At 41.9% G+C, this 23,957-nt stretch overlaps 1 protein-coding gene and 1 long non-coding RNA gene across 5 annotated transcripts in view; one reads left to right on the forward strand and one right to left on the reverse strand.

The window, feature by feature from the left end:
* The window catches only part of SLC22A16 (solute carrier family 22 member 16), a 35,444-nt gene extending 17,360 nt beyond the window's left edge, over nt 1-18,084 (reverse strand). For both annotated transcript variants that reach the window (XM_052685702.1, XM_052685710.1), the window contains exon 1: nt 17,975-18,084. In XM_052685702.1, the coding sequence (XP_052541662.1) occupies nt 17,975-18,024 (50 nt within the window). In that variant the 5' untranslated portion in view covers nt 18,025-18,084. The remainder of the gene's footprint in view (nt 1-17,974) is intronic.
* On the forward strand, nt 4,504-16,296 carry LOC128082050 (uncharacterized). Of its 3 annotated transcripts, none has more exons than XR_008207526.1 (3): nt 4,504-4,707; nt 10,801-13,070; nt 13,754-16,296. It is a non-coding gene; the product is annotated as an uncharacterized LOC128082050 (long non-coding RNA). The 3 variants fall into 3 exon arrangements; XR_008207525.1 differs by having other exon boundaries at nt 4,508-4,707; nt 10,801-10,960; nt 12,187-16,296; XR_008207524.1 differs by having other exon boundaries at nt 10,801-16,296.
* Nucleotides 18,085-23,957: the final 5,873 nt, after the last annotated feature.

Raw genomic sequence — 23,957 nt, forward strand, 5'->3', positions numbered from 1 at the left:
TGCTGAAGTTATGCCTAAAAAACAACTGCCTTGAAATGTCACGTGCCTGTAACAAACACAAATTCCAGATCACCCCCTACTAACGTGAATGCAATCTAGCCTTGAATTCTTCTGATAAGGTTTACAACACAACCTAGCCTAGGACTTTTAATCATCTATCATCACAATTTCTAATGAATTTCTAAACAACGCAGAGCCAAAGTAATTAAATACATTGTGCTGTGTTCAGTGTCCAACTAATCTTTTCAATGGAAAAGTTCTGTTGTGTAGTCTAACTCCTCTCACCATCCCCATCTCTCAGAATCACTAGATGGCTGAGGCTGACAGAGACCTCTGGGTCCATCTGGCACAACCCCTGCTCCAGCAGGGACACCCAGAGCAGGTTTTTCAAAAGCAGGCTTTTGAAGATCTCCAAGGAGAAGACTCCACAGCCTCTTTGGGAAGATCTGTCACCCGTACAGCACAGCAGTGCTGCCTGCTCTTCAGACAGAACCTCCTGTGTTCCAGTTTGTGCCTATTGCCTCTGGTGCCGGCACTGGACACTACTGCAAAGAGCACAGTTCCACCTTCTTTGCACTGTATTTGTATGCATTTTTGTTTGTATGCATATAGCTCTACAGATTTTTCCACAGCAGTCTGAGGAGAGGGCCGGATGGCTAAGTTCACAGTGGCAGCTCAGTAAGCTGGGCTCCACTTCCCTCTTGAAGACTCCCACAAATGTTGTGCTCTTTCCCATCAGACAGTGTGAGAGAGACGGTCAAGAGAAACTGGACATAACCAGAGCAACCCTTAAACCTATCAATCCTCTGTCAGTACAGCTTCTGGAGAACTAGATAGCTACCCATAAGCAAGAGTGAAACTGCTCCGAAAGGCTTTTGAACAATATTGAACTACCCAAAAAACAAAGGTTATCCTTTGTCCCCCTGTTAATACAGAGAAATATGGTTAGTAATATTTATTAATTTATCTTCTTCAGTGCTATTTTAACTGCAACTGTTCTCAACAAAAGAGAAAAGCTATTTTTAAAAATAGCAGAGCAAGAGCTAATTCAGAAACTTGGGCTACTGTTGCAGGATGCAAAATGGGATGACATCAGAACTAGATGACTTCTATTAAAGCCCTAGAAGCAATGCAACTACATCTTCCACTAGCTAATAAAGAGTGGCATACCTGGAACCAGGATGCCCAGTATGTGCAATATCTGTCATTACACATGAATCATAGAATCATAGAATCACCAAGGTTGGAAAAGACCTAAAAGATCATCCAGTCCAACCGTTCACCTATTCCCAATAGCTCCTACTAAACCATGTCCCTCAATACAACATCCAGTCTTTCCTTGAACACCCCCAGGGTCGGTGACTCCACCACCTCCCTGGGCAGTCCGTTCCAGTGCCTGACTACCCTTTCTGAAAAGTAATACTTCCTCATGTCCAGCCTGAATCTCCCCTGCCGTAGCTTGAAGCCATTCCCCCTGGTCCTATCACTAATGACACGAGAGAAGAGGCCGACCCCCAGCTCACTACAGCCTCCCTTCAGGAAGTTATAGAGAGCAATGAGGTCTCCCCTGAGCCTCCTCTTCTCCAGGCTGAACATTCCCAGCTCCTTCAGCCTCTCCTCATATGGCCTGTGTTCCAGACCCCTCACCAGCTTTGTTGCCCTCCTTTGAACACGTTCCAGGGCCTCAATATCTTTCTTGCAGTGAGTGGCCCAAAACTGGACACAGTACTCGAGGTGCGGCCTCACCAGTGCTGAATACAGGGGAAAAAATTGTAGGGGAAAAAAATGAAGAAATTGTAGTGTCAGACAGCCCAGTTGTTATTTCCCAGACACAGGTAAAACAAAATAAATTCAGACTCCCATACATTCATCTTGAGCTTCCTAATTAGCTCTTCCAGCATAGGAAACATCAAGTTCATCACTTCTCTTCTAGAGCCCGTAAAAGTGAGAAAGAAAAAGACATTTATGCTCTTTCTTGTTGGAGAGCTTTGAAGGAAGACAAAAGCCTGTCAGAATATAGGCTGAGAAGATGGCAGGAACAAATGCACTATATTATTTCTGTAAAACCTAAATCCCAAGAGCATAACCAGGGCTGTAATTTTGATCAGTCCTAGCTAATCTCTGCACTAACTTCACCCTTGAGAGTTTCACCATATATCTTCCTGAACACCTTTTATGATTGCACTTCAATAACCATTTTGACAGACTGCTCCACTGTCAAAGCATTCTGTTGGAAAATTCCTCATTAAATCTAATCTCTATGTCCCCTTTTTTAATGTGAGATTATTAGCCGCTTATGAAACATCCTTGTGCAACCTTGAATAAATCTTCCTTGTCTTTTATCATTTTTTCATAGAGAATTATCAGATTTCCCCTCTGGTTGCTTTGTAAAACTAAGTAAGTTACAATCCCTTACCCCTTCCTCATTTTTCCACTGTGTCCTACTGAACAGTGCCCACCTTTACAAAAAGCAATAAAGGATTTATTTTACAGAAATATCTGTGCCATGCAACATTTCTCCCATCTTTCAAGGGCTTAACTTAAAACTAGATGTAACTGGTTCTTGTAAAAATGTTCTTCAGTTTTCAGTGTTACAAAAATTTTATTCAGTTCCAACAAAGAAATCTGCTCTACAATGTAATTTTTTTTCTTACCTCATTTGTAGCACCTTTGCTAAGCAAACACTAAAAGTAAAATAGAATTCCAGAGGGGTGGTAACAGACATAATGTATGCCATTTCTAACTAGTGTGTGAAAAGTGTGTTTTTACAATAAGTAGTCATGCTGTTGCTGAATCCTGAAGGATGGACCGCACTGCAGTTTTTAACCTCTCTCAGCTGAATAAAAAAGCCAAGGAGCAGGCAGAGGAAGCAGGAATAGGAGAGAATACAGCTGGATGTGAAGCTACAGACGTGTCTGGCAGCACCAGTGGCTGAAGGCAACCCACAGCCCTGCCTCCGCACTGAGTGGCTGCTTTTCTGTCTGTAAAAGCTCCCTACTGTTCTCTCCAGTAAAATTCCACAATGGGCTGGCTAGGGCTCACTCTGAAAATATGTACAACCCCAAAACCTGAAAGCTCACCTTTGCTGTGAAGGCAAAATTCATGGCTGACTACAGTAGTGTATTGATGGCATCTTCTCTGCCAATGCCAGATTGAAACACTCAACCCTGTGAACTGGTGAGTTTCTCCTGTGGATACCAGGAGCTTTGTTTCTAGAAAGCCCGAATGCACAGAGGTCAGGAAATTGGATAACTCGCATAGTTACCAAAAAGGAGTTAATTAGGCCATCAGTGACAATACATAGAAAGCATGAAAAGTATGTAAGGAGGATGATACGTGGGATGGAAAAGTACCATAGACACATTGAACTTCTCTTGCCAGGGCAGCTGCAGATTGACAAAAGACAGAGAAAGCCATGGGCCCAGTCACGTGTGGTAGACAGAGGTTTGCTAAAACAGCAGACAGTGCTGAGCAAGGGGGCACACAGATGCTCCCTGCTCCATTGCTAGCCAGGCCCCCTCCCTCTGAACAACTGGGTGTCCTAGGACACATCACTGCTCTTCCCAGCCTTAAAATCCTGGGTCTGTATTTTGGCCTACACTCAGGCAGCATCTCTTCTTTGTGGGAGGACGGCCCGCAGCCTGGGGGCCCTGGGCATTCCCTGCAGCAAGCTGTGCTGGGGCAGGAGGTGACAGCAGAACCCCTGCACTTTGCTGACCCTGGTTAAAGTCTATGCTGTCTTTGCTGTCTGCTGTGAATGATTAACTCTTTCCCTAATTCTTGAGTTAAGAACACTGGACAGATAAGAAACTCGTCTATTAATAAGCTTAAATCTCTCAACCGCAGGCTCATGTAATGTAATCCTTTTAGCAAGCTTACCAACTCCATTTTAAAAGTTAAATTTCCCTGACATAAGAGATACTGCTGCTCACGCACTGAAACGTTAAGAAAATAGAACTGCAGCAGCAATAAATACAACCAGCATTCACCAAAAGAAGGCAAAGCTTCTCTCAGCAAAGTCTGTCATCTGTTTTCCTCTACTGAACTCAAAAAAGGCAGTCGCTGGAAAGGATATTTTATATGCCTGTTACCTTCACATACACATAATGGATTAGGTAAAGTATATTGTTGCAAGGAATACTTTATGTGGGGTTTTTTTTATTTAAAAATTTTATTTTTTATTTTTAAGACCTGTGAACATGAAGACTGTCCTAAAAACTACAATAATCTCTGGCTTTTCACAGTATTTTTCCATCTCTTTAGTGACTTGCCACAGGAGATAATTATTTGGCAAGTACATTTTGTCACTCTTGCCAGGAGTGTCAAATATAGAAGTCAAGAAGACTTTGTAGGTTACTGCTCCAGTGCAGAGGCACTTAATGAATGCCAGAAGTCAAATGAGCATAAAACTGTCTTCATAAAAGCTTGAACAAGACACAGCATGAAAATGTGCCAGTCCTTCTTAAAGTATTTTGTGAAATTTCTCCCCGGTTATTCTTTTTTCAGTTTGCAGCTTACAGTAAAAATAGAACACCTTCATATTTTCTGATCTGTCTGCACAAGTTTTATGATCTAAGAAAAGCAAATTTTAATATCATAATTTCAGTTCCTGAATTGAAGAAACACTAAGGATAATGAACTAGATCCCAGACCACTGTCACTGTGGCTATCATCTCATGACACAACATACCCTGTGGCACTGTCCTGGTAAGTTATTTCTTCCCTTCTCCTTTCCCACAGTTTATTTATTCCCTCAGACATAGCGATCCCCTGAGAATCTCCTCAGTTGTGATGGTACTTTTTATGTGGACCAGCTGCAAATTTTATCTGGGAAACTGATCTAACTTGGAAAAAAAAAGATGTCAAAAGAGACAATTTTAAAAAACAAACAAGCCAGATCAGTTGTTTGATCTAATCTCCACTGCATCCACGCAAGCACTCAGTAGCAGCCTAATTGCAGGGTGGTTCATCTGGGAGGCAATATCTGAAGTAGACACTGCCACGTGTCAGCTAGAGGGCAAGTCCTTACCTCAGAGAACTTTTACTATTGCCAGTTATTGCAGTGCACACCTGAGACAAAATGTGTTGTTAGACAATAATTCAAAATGTGTTTTTTGACAACTTCATGTAACACAAAATATTTTCCAGATAAAACTTGTTTTCTTGTCTATCCATCAGAGGAGAAGGGGAATTGATGGCAAATCTATTAGATGCTCCTTAAAAGCTAGTATAATACTTTAAAAAACCTTCCACTGGAGGATAGAGTCACACAGTTGATCTATGATTAGCAAACACTTGCACTATTCTACAGGATTTACGAGAACTATTTTTACTGTCTGCATTTTCAACCACCCTGTTAGCAAACCAGAGCAAAGACAGAAAACACAGCATGTTGCTGTTGTGCAGTATACACTCAACAGCATGGCTTCAGTGAAATGAAACTGCCAGATACTTAACGTTTCTAAAAGAATTTGTGTTTAGTGACTATTTACAGTTCTGAATCCCACTTCTTTTTTTTTTTTTTTTTTTTAATGTGAGAAAAGCCATTCAGCATTCTTCCCACTCTAAATCAACAAGCTGTGATTACTTACATTTACACATTTACTTTTTTATAGGAGCTCAATGAGACACAGAAGTATTTTTGCTATGGTACAGAGGTGCAGATTTGGAACCAGTCTTAAATATACAACAGACCTAGCCTTGCTTGCCTTACAGAGACAAAAGTTTGGGTGTTTTAAACTATGCAAATGATAGTCCCAGCACACATCAGCAGGAGGGTCGTTTCCAGAATCTGTATTCAGGAGGAGAAGACACGGTTGAATGCAGTTAAATGTACCAACAATACAGGTACCAACAGGAATAAGAAAGCCTCCATCATTGTGACAATATGCATTGTGCAGCAACATGCATTCACTGAACAGCAGACACCAAATCATTCTTTCAGTATTTTAAAACTGATCCTGTGTTCCACTTCTATCGTTTCATTATGGATCTGCATCTGAGCATCAGAAGAACAAACTCAGTCAAAGTAAACGAATTCCAGCTTTAGTTATATAAGAAAACATTTTCCATCTACACTAGCAACCTTTTCTACTATAATTTTATCTACATGCATCATTTTAACATTACCTCGAAGAGTCATTAAAAAGACACTGTTGTCAGCTACCATAAAAAGTGTTACATGAGATATATCTCCAGTACTGCAAGAAGAATATCATTAATTTTTTTATTATCTTTTGGAAATGGTTATCTTTTGCTGCAACTATGGCAGGTCCTTTGTATTGCAGTGTCTATGTAAATAACTTTTGACATGAGCACAAGGACAGGAAGAAAACTCTCCTTAAATTAAAGCAAATAACAAAAGTTTTGTCTGTAAATTCCAGTGTAATTAAATTAATTTAATTTTATATATCCTGGGAAATGAGTAAAGGTATGGTTAAAAATAATAATAATAATAATAATGCTAGAAAAAAAAGATACTTTCTACTCAAAATCTTTAATCTTTTCCAATAAGAGGAAGTGAACTTTCTCTTTTTGCCATATTACAAACATATTGCTAGTATTTGTTTTCCTTTTCGACTGCAGCAAGCAAATGTCAATCATGAGAAGATTCCATAATTACTAACTGCCATTTTTTTTTGCCTCTCTTGAACTCTCCACCTAACTTTGGTTTTATATGTTTTTCTATATATCTCTAAGTCTGAAATTTAAGGAAAATCAAAGCTGCTTTCTGTTGCTTTGTATTGCATTACTCGATTTTGGTTAACTGAATGTATTCCGTTATTAATTACACAGTACCCAAAAATGTATTAGGAACTGCTATTCATTATAATCCCCTTTCTTGTTCAGACACTTTTAATACTCTTACAGCGACATGTTTACCTTCTCCCTGTAGAGTTTAGTTACAACTGTATTGAACTGCTGAACATCCCTATAACCTTACACATCATGAAGAGTAATCAACTCCTGACCATCCTTTCTAATACCAAGACACGATAGCGTAGGTATAAGACACAAACCCATTCTGTTTCCTGGGCAGGGATTTCATGTTTCACTGCCTACATCCAGAACTGCTCCTGCAGCTTTCATGAACCCACAGCTGCTGAGATATAAAACACTCAAAGGCCAGCATGTTTCCTATTTTACAAAATAATTAAGCCTTACTGCTGTAATAGTTAAAAGGAACTGTGTTTTCCAATCCCTATTCATAACAATGCCTAAGAAAATTTAGACAGTTCATTTTCAGTCCTGAATTCTTTTTTTCTTTTTTTTTTCTTTTTTTTTTTTGTCATACCACATATTGTTAACCAATAAAGATTGGTTCTAGATGAGAAATCTAATTGTTCCCCACTAGGAAAATGTTTATAAAACTTCTCATTCTTCATTGAGTTTCAGAAGACCTCCTGTGAAAAACTGTAACAAGTAAGACTAACGAATTCAAGCACACTGGATGACACTTCAATAACATGTCTTCTAAAATCTGAGACAAGGTCAACATAAACATCATGGAAAAGCAACTCAATTTCAGCCAGAGATTCTCTGCTGAAAAAAAAGTTACAATTCCCCATGCATATTCATGCAGATTTGATGACATGCACTGTGTGGTATGGTCTATGTATCGTCCCTTATTTATCTATTCTCTTGGCTCTTCTGAGGCCACGTGGTCTGTCCCACCAATATTCGTCTCCTTAGCCAGTTTAGTATCCCTAATTGGCTGTATTCTCCAAGACATGGCAAGTTATCTCTACACCAACATTTAAGGAGATTACTGAACACAAGAAGACTTCCAGCTTCTTCTCCAGGTTCACAACCCACCTTTCCTCCAAACTGCCCCTCTTTATCACAAATACTCTGGATAGAAGTGCTCAGTTACTTCTCCTTCAGTGGTGAATCAGCCTCACAGGACCTTCCCAAATGAGTGCAGAGCTTTTCAGTTTGTTTTGCATTGCTTAGCAGCCTGGCCATGATCCTCTGTCCAGTTTTTATTTAAACTTCTTCCAGTTTTCACTGTTGGATACTGATTCTGCTAACCTAACTGATTTCATGGGACAAGAAAATATTTCTGTGTTCTCTCCTCTAAGAAGAATTGTGGAAACATAGAATGGCTTGGATTAGAAGGGATTTTAAAGATCATCTAATTCTACCCCCTGCACGGGCAGGGCTGCCATTCACCAGCTTAGGCTGCCCAGGACCCCATCCAACTTGGCCTTGAGTGCCTCCAGGGATGGAGCATCCGTAGCTTCTCTGGGCAGCTATGTCAGCGCCTCACCATTTCTGAGTGAAAATTTTCCCCCTAACATCTAATCAAAATCTCTTCTCCTTTAGTTTAAAACCATTCCCCTTTGTCCTATTACTATCAGATTGCATAAAATGTAGGTCTCCCTTCAAGTACTGGAAGGATGCAGTGAGGTATCCCCAGAGCCTTCTCTTGTCCAGGTTAAACAAGCCCAGCTACCTCAGCCTTTCTTCATAGAAGAGGTGCTCCTACTCTCTTGGTCACCTTCATGGACCTCCTCTTGACTCCAAAAGCTCCACGTCTTTCTTGTACTGTGGCGCCCAGGTCTGAATGCAGTGCTCCAGATGGGGCCTCAGGAAGGCAGAGCAGAAGGGGATAATCACCTCGCTCTCCCTGCTAGCGACACCTCTTTTGATGCAGTCCAGGATACTGCTGACCATCAGGGCTGCAAGTACATCCTGCTGGCTCATGTCAAGCTTTTCATCCAACAGATTCTTCAGGCCATTCTCTGCAGGGCTGCTCTCAATGATTTCTTCTCCCCTATCTGGGATCTCCCAGATCACGACAGCTTGCATTCGGCGTTATTTATCTCATTAGGTTCATGTGGGCCCTTTTCTCAACCTTGTCCAGGTCCCTTTGGATGGCATCCCTCCCATTTTATCAACTGCACCACTCAGTTTAGTTTCATCAGCAAACTTGCTGAGAGCATACTCAATCCCACTGCCATTGACAAAGATGAAAATGAAGACCCAAGACTGAAACTGGGACTGAAGACTGGGAGAAACCACTCATGACTGGTCTCCACACAGACAATGAACTGTTGACCACAACCCGCTGGCTGCAACAACCAATCAATTCTTTCTCCACAAAACAGCCTTCCTTTCAAATTCATATGTCTCTAAGTTAGAGATAGGGATGAAGGCAAGAGTTCACGCAATAGGCCTTGCGCAAGTCCAGGTAGATGACATTAGTTGCCCTTGCTTTGCCCACCAATGTCATCACTCCATCATAGAAGGCCACCAGAGGAAAATTACACATTGTTGAGTACATACATTAGATGAAACATCAAGAATCAATTTAATCGATCTTGGGTATTTAAAATACTGCCTTTCATTTTAATTAGACAAAGAGCTTATTTACAACCTAGCCATTTATCTATTCCATCACCAACAAACAAGAGTTATTTTACATTGTTCTTGATTTCCTAGTGAAAAGCAGACACCTTTCAATTTCTTGTCATAATCTAAATTAAAAACAAAGAAATACAAACCACATATTTTACTTTTGTCACTCTTCCAAGGTCTTGCACTTTAATACCTTCCTAACATGTTCTGTAATGTTCTTTTACCTTGTTATCCTTCCACAGCAGTGTCAGGTGTGTTCCTTGAGTCTTTATCTTATGGTACAAAGGAATGAACTAGAACATTGCTGTTTTCTAACCTTACATAAGTTTTTGCAAGAAATGCAGAGTGTTCCGTTCTCCACAAGAATACAACAAAAAAACTGGATTCTGCTCAGACCTGCCAGGTTTCTTCTTAACAGATCTATTTTTGTACTATCTGCACCCATTGTAAATGGATAAGAGACAGAACAAAGATCAGCTACCTTGAACTACTACTGACTACAGCTTTGCAAGGAGCCTAAGAAGCAAGTGTCAGTGATAGGAGGTTCCAATTGCTCTAACCCTGGACAAAACAAGAACTCTCTCTCAGAAGGGTGGAGTTGAAAGAAGTTTCTTGCCATTTCCCATCTCTCCTGATATAAACCAGATCCAAAGATCCAAACACCAAAAAATATCCAAATAGCAATTTGTTTTGGAGTCTGAGACACAAAGAGCTATTTAAGTGAAATGTGGTCTCATCAGTATAATTTCACTGTAAATTCAGTAGTTTCATGGCAGAATAGCTTTTGAATATTGCTTATTTATTACTGCTTATTTTTCACCTCTCATACTTGACTTTCTCTCCAGATGGACATTCAAATGAAATGTAATGTTACAGATATGGTAATATTTATAGAGCAAAGACTATCTGAACAGTACATCAATAGTATCATTTTCTGATTTTTCACCAAGAACAAAAAGATCTATACCTGCAATTTAGAGGCTAGAAAACCCACACACTTTTGCCTACTGTGTTTCCAGAACAGCTTTGATTCCTTCTCTCTGATCTTAATGTTGGCATTTCAAATTCTGGCCTTATTAGAATTGCTTGTATTCAAGGAACTGACAACAAGTATTGCTGATGGAAAGCTATCAAGGTATCAAGCATTGCAACGGTAGTGCTGCTGCATATTTGACAATCTTTCTTATATTTGACATAGAGCAGAGTGGTGCAAACACTGTGTTACCTGCTTTGTGTTGATTTGATAGAAAGATGCTGGCTAGTCCTGTGACACAGAAAGTATGTTGCCAGAAGTATCTCCCACATCCCAACCTTCTAGCTAAGCCTTAACTAGTTGAATAAGTTAGACTTTGGATGTATACCATACATTTGGAGGCAATATATTGTGTATGGTACGCATCCATACCCATTTATACTTATCTAGATTCCCTTTTCACTCAGTGCAGAAGCACAGACAAATATAGAAGCCTCATTCATCCTGTTCAGAAGCACTCACTGAAAATAAGTCAGATGAATCACAACTTTAAAGAGTCTCATTATCTTTGCTGACAAGGAGACTAAGGAAGATGTTTGAAGTTTGTACTACATGCCTGTAATGCTGGTGAGCTCATCTTTATTTCTTTATTTTATTTACACTATTGAGCCTTGATTTGGACAGCTAACTTCTTCCTCACAGAGCTAACACAGACGGGATGGATGGATCAAATGGGTAAGCAGAGCCTTCCAAATCTTTTTCACAGTTTAGACAGGAGAAGAGGTTGCTGAGATGGTACTGTGCTCCATCCAAGTGTGATGCTGAATACTTTTCATAAAGCAGTATAGATCATATTTTTTATAGACCAGTTTCCTGAGCGATCTTTCTGGTATTTGTATTCTTCTTCCTGCCTTATCAGCCCTTTCTATCTACTCTCCAAGCTGTGTCCTTTATTCCCATCTCAGCACTGGTGAGGCAGCACCTCCGATGCCAGACATCTGCAATGCCTCCAAATAATGGGAAGAGGAATCCCAGCTTCTCCTCTTAGTGAAAACGTTTTCTTGAGGAAAGAGCTCAGTCTCTGATCCAACCAATGGCTCATCTAGATTCCTGAAATCACCTTTCATTTCACATGAACTTCAGAGAACATCTGGTTTGAGTGAGCTGAGCAGTACAGTTGGCTATCAGTGTATGATACTAAAGCATATATTAGCTTTCTAGGCAATTTCAGTATTTTTCAAAGAAATGGGATTCCTTCCCAAGTTATATGCACTGTCAGATCTGCCATTATGAGCACTTGTAAGTCTCTGTCCTGTACAGTTTGTCATCACACTGTTTCTAATCTTGGTCTTTGAAATGGAGACCTCAGTTGAAATTTTTTATGTATCGCTAATTTTTCTCAAGCAACCTGAAATAAATTGTCAGCTGTGCACATATTTCAGTTCTGCTCTTGTTGCGTATGGCAGCATGTTAGCACAGAAATTTTTACAGCATGTGCTGAACGTTTCTGGGACCTTCAAAGAATTCCTTAAATTTAATACTATATTGTACTTGAATCATGTCACCTCCTGCAATATACTGGCCAAGCTTCTCATGAGCAAGTCCATTTTATAAAACATTTCCTTCCAACTTGGGGGAACTTTTGTACTGTAGAAAATCATGACCATCATTAAAAAATTATTCACAGAGCTTTCATAGAAGCAACAGAGCTTTCACAGCAGCAATATACCAGGCACCAAATCACAGGCAACACACTTGGTAACACACACTGTTACAATCTACTTACTCCCTCCAGAAGCAGGTGGGGAGAAGTTGCCAGCACATTCTGATGCAGTGCAATTTTGTCTGTGCAGATCCTGTGCTAGACTGCCTCCAGCATGATCTGGATCCCAGCAACTACAGCGAGTACCTCTTGCAGACAGCACTGCTAGTGCATCAACCCCATTATCCAGGGGCACTTGCCAATGTCCACCTTTGGTTCTGAGCCCTGAAGATATTTCTACTTTTGCCTAGTCAGGCATAGATAATAAGAGCTTTGTTGAAGCTGCTAGAGTCTGCTCTGTGAAAACACATGGCTTGTCTCACTTCTCCGAGGCTATTATGATGCCATTCCACCAGTGGGATCAAGTGCCTTTTACAAAATATCAGGATACTCAAAAAAAAAAAAAAAAAAAAGCAATTATTCCTAAAATGCAGCTAGATGCAGCTAGGTCCACTTATTTTAGCCCATGGGCACCTGAGATAAACATAGGCTGATTCAGACATAATATAGTACAGTTATAAAGCTGAAGAATATTTCTCAAGCATTCCTGCCAAACACCACCTCTGACTAGGAGCCAAAGGAGGACTTAGATTTGAGATTCTTCTCTCTGGCACATTCCAGTAAATGCAAACAGCTGTCCACAAACACATTTTCAAAACTGAATGAAGACACATTGCTATAAACTTGTCCATTGTATAAAATAGCTAGCATGCATCCAGCTAGCAATCTCAAAACCACAGTATTTTGCTCATTTTTGCAAAATGTAAAATTTTAAACAGTAATTCATTTTATTTTGTTTACAAATGTTAATTTTGTGTAGGATGTACTAACCACTAATTATATTAGTATTTCTGAAAATGCTTGTAATGTTTCTGTTCTTAAAGTAAAGCCTAATCATGTGTGCAAATGCTGAACATGATTACCTGCTTTTCCATTCTAACGTGGAAAAGAAAACCACAACTTTTTCCATATCCAGTAAGTACATTTGCTTGAAAAGTCTTTTTCTGTTGGGGAAGAATCACTCAAGACATTGGTAAAACATGAGTTTGAAAAAACATTGCTTGAAAGTATTCTTATTATCTCTTATTGAAAAGGAATGGATGAGCATTTACTTTGAGATACTTGGGATTCTTCGTTATTTGATACATATCCAATAAGTTCTGGAAAATTCCTGAAAGTATCATGTATGTATCACAATTTGCAGAAGATGTAATTAGATCTCAAGAGAAGCTGCAAGCTATGAAACAAGAGAGGTAATAAATGAATGAAAATAGGAGCCTGGAAAAGTTGTGAGACATGAAAAGAGGACGGATGGTTTGGTGCAGGCCTTAGAAATGAAACAAGAGTCATAGAATGTAGGGAGAAGAGAAATGGTCTTAGCATTGAGTGTTCAAATACTGCTTTTATGGTGTTGAGAGGCAGGGATTGCACTGCAAACACCCACTGAAGGAACCTCTCCTAACATGAAGTCTGCTTTTTTACAGGCTAAGTATAGTCTCCATTCTATTTGTGGCCCCTAGCAAAGTGTTAGGGCACTTAACAGAAAGCACTGAGACTACTGAAAAATGTGATAATCTCTCGTGGAGCCCAAGTCTGGGTGCAAGAGGTGAGCATCCTGCCCCAGCAGGCACTCTGTCCTGACTCTCTTCTTCCCATAGGCCACTGCTAATCCTGGTCAGGGCTGTTTCTGAAATCCCAACTGGAGCAGACCCATTCACCAGGTGACAAGCTTGTGTAAGGCAACTACGGGAAGACGTTTAAACCCAAATCAATACATAAACATTTCAATAAAGATAAAAAACAATCATTGCCAATTTGTTAAACAGTCCAACAGTTAGTACAATACTTCACTTATAAAACTAACATTTGAAAATCTGTCTATTTTCATTTGGTTAAAAAAAAAAAAGAACAAAAGCAAATGCAAACCAAACCCAGATGCAAATGCAAGGATAGTTTAAAAGAACAATCTTTTACAAGAATCTAGAAATATTTCATTACAAAACCTGAAAATAGTGTTAGTGACACCCAACTGTCCTGTCTCCTGACAGTTTCCACCACCGACATTTAGACAAAATATAAGCCAAGATCTAAAAACTGTAAATCATGGAGAAAGCTCTACGTACCACGCAGACTGCACCTTATAGCTCCTGGATGTGCCACTGGGAAATCAACTCCTCACTCTCATCCACACTAACAGTAAGAGGCACTCCATTTTTCTCAAGACACAGAACTGTACAATCACCACGACTGGAAAAGATTATCTAGTCCAAACGTCCACCTACCACCAATTTTTCCCCTCTAAACCATGTCCCTTAGTACAATGTCTAAACACTTCTCAAACATCTCCAGGGACTGTGAGTCAACCATTTTCCTGGGCAGGCTGTTAAAATACCTCATCACTCTATTGGGGAATAAATTTTTCCTAATATCCAACCTGAATCTCCTCTGGTGCAACTTGTCCTATTGCTGTTACCTGGGAGAAGAGGCCAACCCTACTCACCACAATCTCCTTTCTGAGAATTCTAGAGAGTTGCAAGGTCTGCCCTGAGATTCCTTCAGACTAACAATCCCAATTCCCACAGCAGCTCCTCATAAGATTTGTGTTCCAGACCCCTCATCAGCCTTACTGTCCTCCTCTGGACAAGCTCCGGGGCCTCTATGTCTTATTACACTATTCCCCATTCAACACTTTGTGATGGTGTAGATTGGAGGTGCAAAACACACTCAACCAGGTAAGTTAGGTCTGTGTCCTGCTGGTAGACTAAAATAACCAAGCTTCCCAAAAGAGCTGCTAGGGCACAGCGAGCTGCATCACCAGCCTTGGGCCTGCCACTCATCTCTTCTCTTTCCCTGCACTTGGGTTTTGCACTCAGAGTGGCTGGGCAGAGAGGGAGAACCCAAAGTGACTGACTGTCAGAAACTGCTGCATGACAGAATGATGCAGTTCAGTGCAGGTAAATTGGGAGCTTTAAGGTAGCCCATTAGAGATAAGACCTTCTGAGGCATACAGGTGGATTTTTTTTTTGTTAACCTTTACAATAGCAAGCAGTGATCTTATACACCAGAAACAGCTTTCTTGAACTGATGGGCCAGGGATGCTACTCACTCCCAAATTCAAAAACAAGGTTTGCCTCTGTGAGCAGAACCCAGAACTGCCCCACATCAGACCAGAGCCAGCTCCAGCTGCTCCAAAAGCAAATTCCTGCTGCCAGAGCTGAGCTGTGAATGATGCTGGGTGCAGCTCTAGGAGAGCAGACCGAAAACAAGGAAAAACTGCAGTGCAACAGCAGCTGGGAGAGACGAGTGAGATGTGTGACATGAGCAACCCTGCAGGTACCAAGGTAAGCGTAGAAGAAGGGTGGGAGATGTTCTAGGTGTGGAGCAGAAGTTCCAGTAGCCCAGGAGAGTCCTGTGGAGATGCAGGCCTTACTCATGCACCTGATGAGCACCACAGAAAGTATATCTCCAGGTCTAGCCACGAAGGAGCCCATAGTGGACTAGGCAGAGAGAGACCATAAAGGAGCAGCAGGGACAAAGCATTACAGACCAATCACTGTCCCCATTCCCTGTTCCTCTGTGTCCATCAGGGGGACAAGGCAGAAGATTTGGGCAGGAAGTTGAGGCTAAGAAGTAGGGGGTGGATTGGAGGAAGGTGTTCTTAGCTTTGTTTCTCATTATGCTACTCTATTTTTAACTGCAACAAATTAAATTAATCTTCCCCAAGCAGCATCTGCTTTGCCTGTGCAGCCATCAGTGAGTGATATCCCTGCCTTTATCTCAGCCCAGCGGCTGAGATCTCATCTTCTCCCTGCGCCTTGCTGTGCAGAGGGAACAAGAGAGCAGCTTGGTGGGCACCTGGCAGCCAGCCAAGGTCAACCCACCACGAAGGCTCAAAGTCTGCCTTTAGAAGCAAAGGAAAGAACAACCGACACGTTTTTTATGGCTGTTCATGCACGTCTCAAGAGTCCGCTGAGAACTACAGCATCACCAGTGAGACTTCCAAAGGAGTGTCCAATGGAAAACAAAACATTGACAGCACGTATGTGGATGTCAATTCTGCAAAGCTATCTTAAAGTGAAAGTTTTATGCGTTCTGTGTGAATCATTATATACGTAATATATTTTATAGTATAGCGTATTATACATAGCAGATACATCATGCATGTATACTCTCTCCAGAAATATATATACATGCATACAAACAGCTGGCCATTCTTTACTTCATCTGTCAGAGTGTAAGATAATCGGAACAGTCCCCAAGTACTAACAGTTGTACTTGCACTGCTAAGTCTGGTTGTGGCAGACCTAATAAATCCATGCACAATGCATAGTTTCTATGGGCCCTGTAGGAATTTCATGAACCTAAGAAATTAGTATCTGTCAGTATCACAATGATGGACACAGACTTATCAGAACTTATTTTAGAATTATAATTAAGCATATACGTAGCAGACAACTTTTTACGGGTAATATGTTTATTTACCATGTGCATTCCAGCAGCCTGCAGGTCACCAAAAAGCTCTAAACCCGAGACAACTCCTATGAACAGCATCTCATATAATCTGGCCTCCAGATTATTCTCCCTTTAATTGCAAAAAGTATATGAAAACTTTCACTGAAGTACTGATAAATGTTCTCAGCTAGGAAAACTACTTCATTAATTTCAGTACTCAGTGTCAAATGCTCATTTTTCACAAAACAGCGCAAGGCAAAAGAGTGACAGCAACAGCAAAATAATCTGTTTGCTAGGAATTCCCTCCTAGTACACACAGAACAAAATATTTTTGTGGCTGGCCCAGAACTGATAATGAATAAGATATTGTCCAGATGGATATGCATGTCAGTCACAACTTGGCAGATTTCATTGTAAGCAAACATCCCAGTTCAGCAAAGAAATAGCCTTTCCATACTCAACAACTGCAGCAGTTCTCAATACTTTGCTTGCTATGGACACTGGGGTTGGAATCCAGTCGTGGTGCTTCCTTCCTGGAGATACTCAAGGCCTTAGGTTTGATGGGGCTTTGATCAACCTGGTCTAATGGGAGATTTCCTTGTCGGAGGGGTTGGAAAAGATGATCTCTGAGGTTCCTTCCAACACAAATCACTGTATGATTTCGTGATCTTTTAAGGTCTCTTCCAACCCAAGTCACTCTAAGATTCTATGATTAAGAGTATGTCCCGCCGTGCAGTGTAGCTGTGTACTTTTACCATTAAAAGGAGCTCTAGGGATATGCTCAGAATGTGCCAGTGGGAGAAGCACTGTGGTTAGCCCACCAGTGACTGAGCTAGAAAGCACAAAGCTGTGATCCAGTACATCAACTTGTACCCAAATTGTGACACAAGGGTCTGCCCTGGACACCTACTCTGAGCAGTATGCACCTGCAAAACCCCCACATGGATTTGTGCACAAAGAGAGCTCACAACAGAACATGCCAAGAGGATGTTCACCTTTCCATCATACAAGTCCTAAAGTTCCATTTCCTCACCCACCATTCTCTGCTCCATTCCACGTGTAACCAGAGGCTCACCCTCACAGAGGCACACCAGCCACACACACAGCCGCGCACCTCATTTTACCAACCACGGGCGCTCAGTCACACCCCACATAGAACAGCTGTCCTGTGCATCGCACCGCTGATCATAGGAACTCTTTGGCCATCGACACACACACATACGCTCATACCCACGCATCGCGATACGCCCAATATCAGCAAAGCCGCCGAGCAACACTCGTGCTCACACCCTAGAGGTGCGGTGTGAGCGGTGCTCCAGAGAAGCCCGTGCTACACGCGGTGCTGCGTGCACGTGCGATGCGCTGCGCTGCGCACTGTCACCCTCCGTGTGTGCGTGTGTCCGGACGGGACGCAGTCGCCCCACTACCTGCCGAAGTGACCCAGGGAGTCGAAGAGCTGCTCGGAGCCGGGAGCCATGGCGGGGCCGCAGCCTCAGTGCCGCTGTCCCGGCGCTGCGGGGAAGAGCCACCGGCCCGGCCCGGCTCCCCGCCCCCTGCGGCCCGCCCCGCCCCGTCCCGCGGCCCGGGGCTCCCCGCGGGGGCCGTTCGGAGGGGAGGCCCCGGACGTGGTCCTGCGGGGTTCGGAGAGGCGTGCCTGAGGGACTGCGGGCCGGGAAGCGGAGAAGCGGCCCTGACGGTTCGGCAACGTGCGGGTGGTCGCGGTCTCGGTACTGCTGCGGTGGGGACGGTTCCGTCCCTCACCCGGACCTGAGAACATTCACATCCCTCACACAGACCGTCAGCCTCAGATCCAGCTCTTCCTTCAGGGCTGGGCTCTGCCTGTCCCATCAGGCAACTTTTTTTTTTTTTTTTTTTCCTTTTTTTCGCTTCATCACCCCCCTCATCTCCAAATTAAATTATGTGCTTCATTCCTCCTGTGGCAATCAATAACGATCTGCTATTTCAGGCTCCAGTGTGTTTTGTACAGATATTTTCAGTTAAAAGAGGGGATACATTTTTTCCCCACAGGACATTATCTACATGCTATCAAGAGTTACTTCTGGTTGCCTTATGATCTGCCCTGTTGTTGGGATACATTATGTTGTAATGAGTTATATGATTATTTTTTTCCCCAAAAGTATGGCACATAATGCAAAATAGTATTATTCACTGAACTTAAAATATGCAACATGTCCCATACAGCATCATTCACTAGTACACTAACTTATAATTAAGCCTTAATTATATTTGGACCTAATATTCTGCCTTCCTTGGAGCAGGACAAGATCACAGAATTATAGAATCATAGAATTATAGAAGCACAGAATGCCTTGGGTTAGAAGGGACCTGCTGTGGGCAGGGCTGCCACCTCCCAGTTCTGCTGCCCAGGCTCCCATCCAACCTGGTCTTGAGCACCTCCAGTGATAGAACACCACAGCTTCTCTAGGCAGCCTGTGCCTGTGGCTCACCACCACAGAGTAAATAATTTCCTCCTGATAACTAATCTAAATCTCCTCTCCTTTAGTTTAAAACCATTCCCCCTTGCCCTATCACCATCTGCCCATACAAAAAGTTGATTTCCCTACTGTTTATAATTTCCCTTTAAATATTTAAAGGCCATGATGAGGTCTCCCCAAAGCCTTCTCCAGACTGAACAAGCCCTGCTACCTCAGTCTGTCTCCACAGGAGAGGTGCTCCAGCCATTTGACCACCCTTGTAGCCCTCCTCTATACCCTCTCCAAAAGCTCAACATCTTTCCTGTACTGGGGGCCCCAGACCTGGACACAGTACTCCACCTCACAAGGGCAAAGTAGAGGGATACAATCACCTCCCTCTCCCTGCTGGCCACCCCTTTTTTGAAGCAGTCAAGAGTATTGTTGGCCTTCAGGGCTGCAAGCACACACTGCTCACTCATGACAAGTTTCTTTCATCTAATAGGACCTCCAAGTCCTTTTCTGCAGGACTACTACACTACTGTGAAGGATTTTTTCTCCCAATTTTTATATATATCCAGGATTGCCCTGAGACAAGTACAACATTTTGCACTGGACTTTGTTGAACCTCATTCATTTTACATGGGACACCTTTCAGGTTTGTCCAGGTCCCACTAGGTGGCATCCCTTCCTTCTATTGCATCAATTGCACACCTTAGCTTGGATGAGATAACCCATCTAAAGCTGCTGGAGAATGAGCAGGACAGATGACAGCAGAAGACCTTAGTGCTGTACAAACACGCTTCAGCCACCCAGTCAGTCCTGTGTGACAATTAGGAAAGGTACAGAGAAGAACTATGGTGGGTACAACCCTCAGGTTTAAGATTTCCCTCCTTCTCCTCCAAGTCTGAAGGTGTCCTTGCGCAGTATGGGGAGATCATAGAACCACAGAATCATTTGAGTTGGAAGGGGCCCTTAAAGGCCATCTAGTTCTCCCCTGAAACAAACAGGGACATCCACAGCTACATCAGTGTGCTCAGAGCCCCATCCAGCCTGACCTTGAAGTGTCCAAGGATGGGGCATCCACCACCCTGCTGGGCAACCTGTTCTAGTGCCTCATCACCCTTAGTGTAAAAAACTTCCTTACATCCAATCCTTACCTCCCTTCTTTTAGTTTGAAACAATTTTCCCCTTGTTCTAACACAAACAGGCTTTGCTAAAGAGTCTGATCCCTTCTTTCTTATAGCCCTCCTTTAGTATCTAGAGAAGATACTAAAAAGCTATTATCAGCTCTCCCCAGACATGGAGATAGACCAGATCCACTCTAAAGCCTCCTTCCACCCCAAACCATACTGCAATGCTGCAATTGCTGGAAGGCACATTTCCAGCAGGCTGCATGAAATAACCTCTGGAGATTTTCTATTAATCCACTGAAGCCAACCTTCCTTTTCAAAATGTGATCCAAACACTTTTAACAGTACCTTCCCTGCTAGCCTACCCACTTTTGCAGGGAGATGTGTCTTTAAGAGGCTCTGGCATCAACTGAGTGCACAACTGCACCTCTGTGCAGATGTTCGTGCAGTGCAGTGACAATCTGTTCCAGCACAGACCTGGAAAAAGCAGATGTTTGTCAGACTTCTTGGTCATGAGCAAACAGCACATTGCACCACAAGGAATCTGAGGATCAGGTCCAGCAAAGGATTCCTCCTCACAGCTACTGCAGTGCTACACCCATCTCATACTCCTTTGGAAGGCTTTACTCTGAGAAAGCTCTACAGCTATCTGTCCACATCTGCATTGGATTTTTTTTAACACAAAGTCCGAGGTTTGTTTTTGTTACTTTCTTAGGATATGTGAAGTCTAAGGGACTTGTTTTCTTTTTTTTTTCTTTTTTTTTTTTTTTCTTTTTTTTTTTTTTAAATGTACACCACGTGATTTTTCCCTTAAAATATCAGCATTCATTTGAATCAACCTTGTTTTTTTCTGAAGCATATTTTTTCCAGTTGAAGTGCTTGAAGATAGCACTGGTACACTCACAAAGCATTTATTTTTCCCAAGAGCCACTCTAGTTTAAATAGATGTTTACAAAAACAAACAGCAACGAATAGTAAACACTATGGCTACGTAATGCCTTCCTGCTTCTCTGCCTGTTTTTAGTGTCTTGCTCCTACACCAAGTAAACTCATTAGGATTCTACAGCATAATGGTATCAGGAAGATCTATTTTTGGTGTAAACATCAAGCAGGAAATAGCTAAGTCCCTTTCAGTACCATTTTTTAAATCTGAAACAATCCACAGTTGTCACTTTGTGGAATCTCTCGTAGACATTCTTGCACACATTTCTCTATATCTGCATTTTAGATAATATGACTTTATGGAGAGAGACTGACTTCTTACGTGGTCTAATAGCAATAGGATGAGAGGGAATGGTTTTAAACTAAAGGAGGAGTGATTTAGATTAGACATTAGGTGGAAATTTTTCATTCAGAAGGTAGTGGGGTACTGGCACAAGTTGCCCAGAGAAGCTGTGGTGCCCCATGCCTGGAGGTGCTCAAGGCCAGATTGAATGGGACCTTGGGCAGCTGAGCTGGGAGGTGGCAGCCCTGCCCAAAGCAGGGGTTGGAACTGGGTGGGCTTTCAGGTCTCTTCTAACCCAAGCTGTTCTGTGATTCTATGATTCTATAATTACATGATTTACTGCTCATAGCAGAATAAAAATAGAAAAATTGCACCCTCTTCTACTGAAGTTAATTCCAAACACTCATGTCTGTTTCCAAAAGTTATTAATGTAACATCTGCAATGTCAGCTCTCTTAAACATGCAGTGATCAGAGATTCACCTTCTTTCTTTTTCAAGCCTCGGAAGATGCACAACATGCTTTAAGCCTGCCTTCCTCCTGTGCTGTTACAGCAATTCTACGTGAAGCAGTAACTGTGCTTTTAGTCACAGTTATTCCTCGCTGAGATGTTTTTCACCAGGGTGACCTAAAAACGTAGAGGTCCTTTGCTGACTTTGTTCACAGACAGTACACAGCTCTCTAGCTTCTTGCGGCATGATAAAGTTGCACTACACAAGCACAAGCAGCATCTGAAGAAGTGGAAGATATCTCTAATTACAGTGTGTCAAAACGAGACCATCCACATCTGTGCTCTACCCAGTTTAGAATTTTAGGGATTTTTTTAGCAGAAGGAACTGGAGATGTTGTGATTCCTCTCTTACAAAATCTTTGGAAAACACCGGGGTGAGAAGATGGTGTTCAAAATTCTTTCCAGGATATACCAGAGGTTTCAAGAGTTGGTCTTTTAATCCCAGAAGATGTTAAAGGAAATATTCAGAGTCACATCTCAAAAAAGCTTCAGTTACAAATTTAACCTCATTTCTGGCGTTCACAGATAGGTTGGTGCTCAACAGAGGCACTCAGTATTGCACAATCCTTGAGGAAGAAGTGATCTTAACAACTTGCAATGGGAGAAGAGATGGTTTATAGAATGATCTCCTTTGGTTTGACACTCTCACTAGGAAAAATCCAGTGTCGACTGGTGCAGACTGTTCTGCCCTCTCCTTCTGTAAGTTAAATTAGTGTCACCAATATATGAGACGTGTACAAGGAACATGCTTCTCATGAGAATTTCGGTACACATTCTAATGCACATGTACACGCATGCTGAGCTTTGAATTACAGCTGGACTCTAAATACAAAAGTAGATCACTGATAGCATCTACCAACCCTTTTTCACAGCTCCATTGAGGAACTGATTACCTAATTTCCAAGCCATCTCTTTCCTGCTCCTTTTGACGTGGCTTGTAACCCACAGGTTAGGAGCAGTTTTTACAGAGTGCTGGGACTGCAGCTGTCAAGCAGCAAACAGGTGAACTGACTACTGCCACAAGCACTCAAGTCAAGTGTATGAGTGGAGTCCAACCCTGAGTGGTCTCCAATATCTGTTTTTGGCACACGAATGAAAAAAAACTAAAACAAAACCCCACTAAAATAATTTGTAAGATAACTTGAACATAACCTTCTCACCTCTTGTTTGGAAGTTACCTGTCTCTGTTCCCTTCCATGGCAAGCAAACAAGTGACTCCTAGTTGTATTGTGGACGTCTGCAAGGATCCATTTATTTGTGACACCTTCCAGTGTATGCTGCTTCAGCTTCATATTTCCAAGGACTCTTCCTGCACTGTACCTTTCTGTCTGGAGTTACTCCAACTGTACAGATAATGAATGCATACGAAAAATATGCTTAACCATGGAAATTTCCATAGTTCAACATGACTAAACAGCCCTCTTGAGTAATCTAAAAATAATTTAGAGATTCAGAAAAGAAAGTTGAATGGGCAGGAAAATAGCGTGAGAGCTTGACTCAGAAACCTATTCCTTCAGAGGAAAAAGGCAATGAGAATTTATCTGAATACTGTTTCAGTTTTAGACTTTACCTTTTATGAAAAGCAAAAGCTAAACTCCCTGCTAACACAGATATCTTCATGGATGCCTTATAAAAGCCAGAAAAATTTGATAAGCATCTTAAGAACATATTTTTTTTAGCAAAAGCAGGATTTAAAGAGAGCTCAAATAAAACATAACACAGTACAGTCAAAATCCCAAGTCTTTAATTTTGTTTCAGTTATAATTCTTGTAATATGTTTCCTCCCTTTCCGCGAGAAGAGTGATGACATACTAGCTACGATTTTTAGCTGGCTCTGGGCAATATTTCTCCAGCTCCATGTGCCCTGAGGATTCCAGCAGAACTTCCCAGACTTTCAAGTGACCGTGAGAGTGACAGATCTGCTTTGTGAGCTTTCTGAGACAGCAGCACATGAGATTGTAGCAGCACTGTTGGCAGGGTTATAACACTGCTCCCTGCCAAGCCATATTTAACTGGGGAACAGACAAGACATCTTTAGAATGCTGTACCTTGCTCTTTGTACTAGCTATATTTTGATGGTTTGTTCTCAGAGTTTTCTGTATTGCAGAGGG

The sequence above is a fragment of the Tympanuchus pallidicinctus genome, unplaced genomic scaffold (assembly GCF_026119805.1).
Source record: "Tympanuchus pallidicinctus isolate F22 unplaced genomic scaffold, pur_lepc_1.0 scaffold1, whole genome shotgun sequence".
NCBI classification, from domain to species: Eukaryota; Metazoa; Chordata; class Aves; order Galliformes; family Phasianidae; genus Tympanuchus; species Tympanuchus pallidicinctus.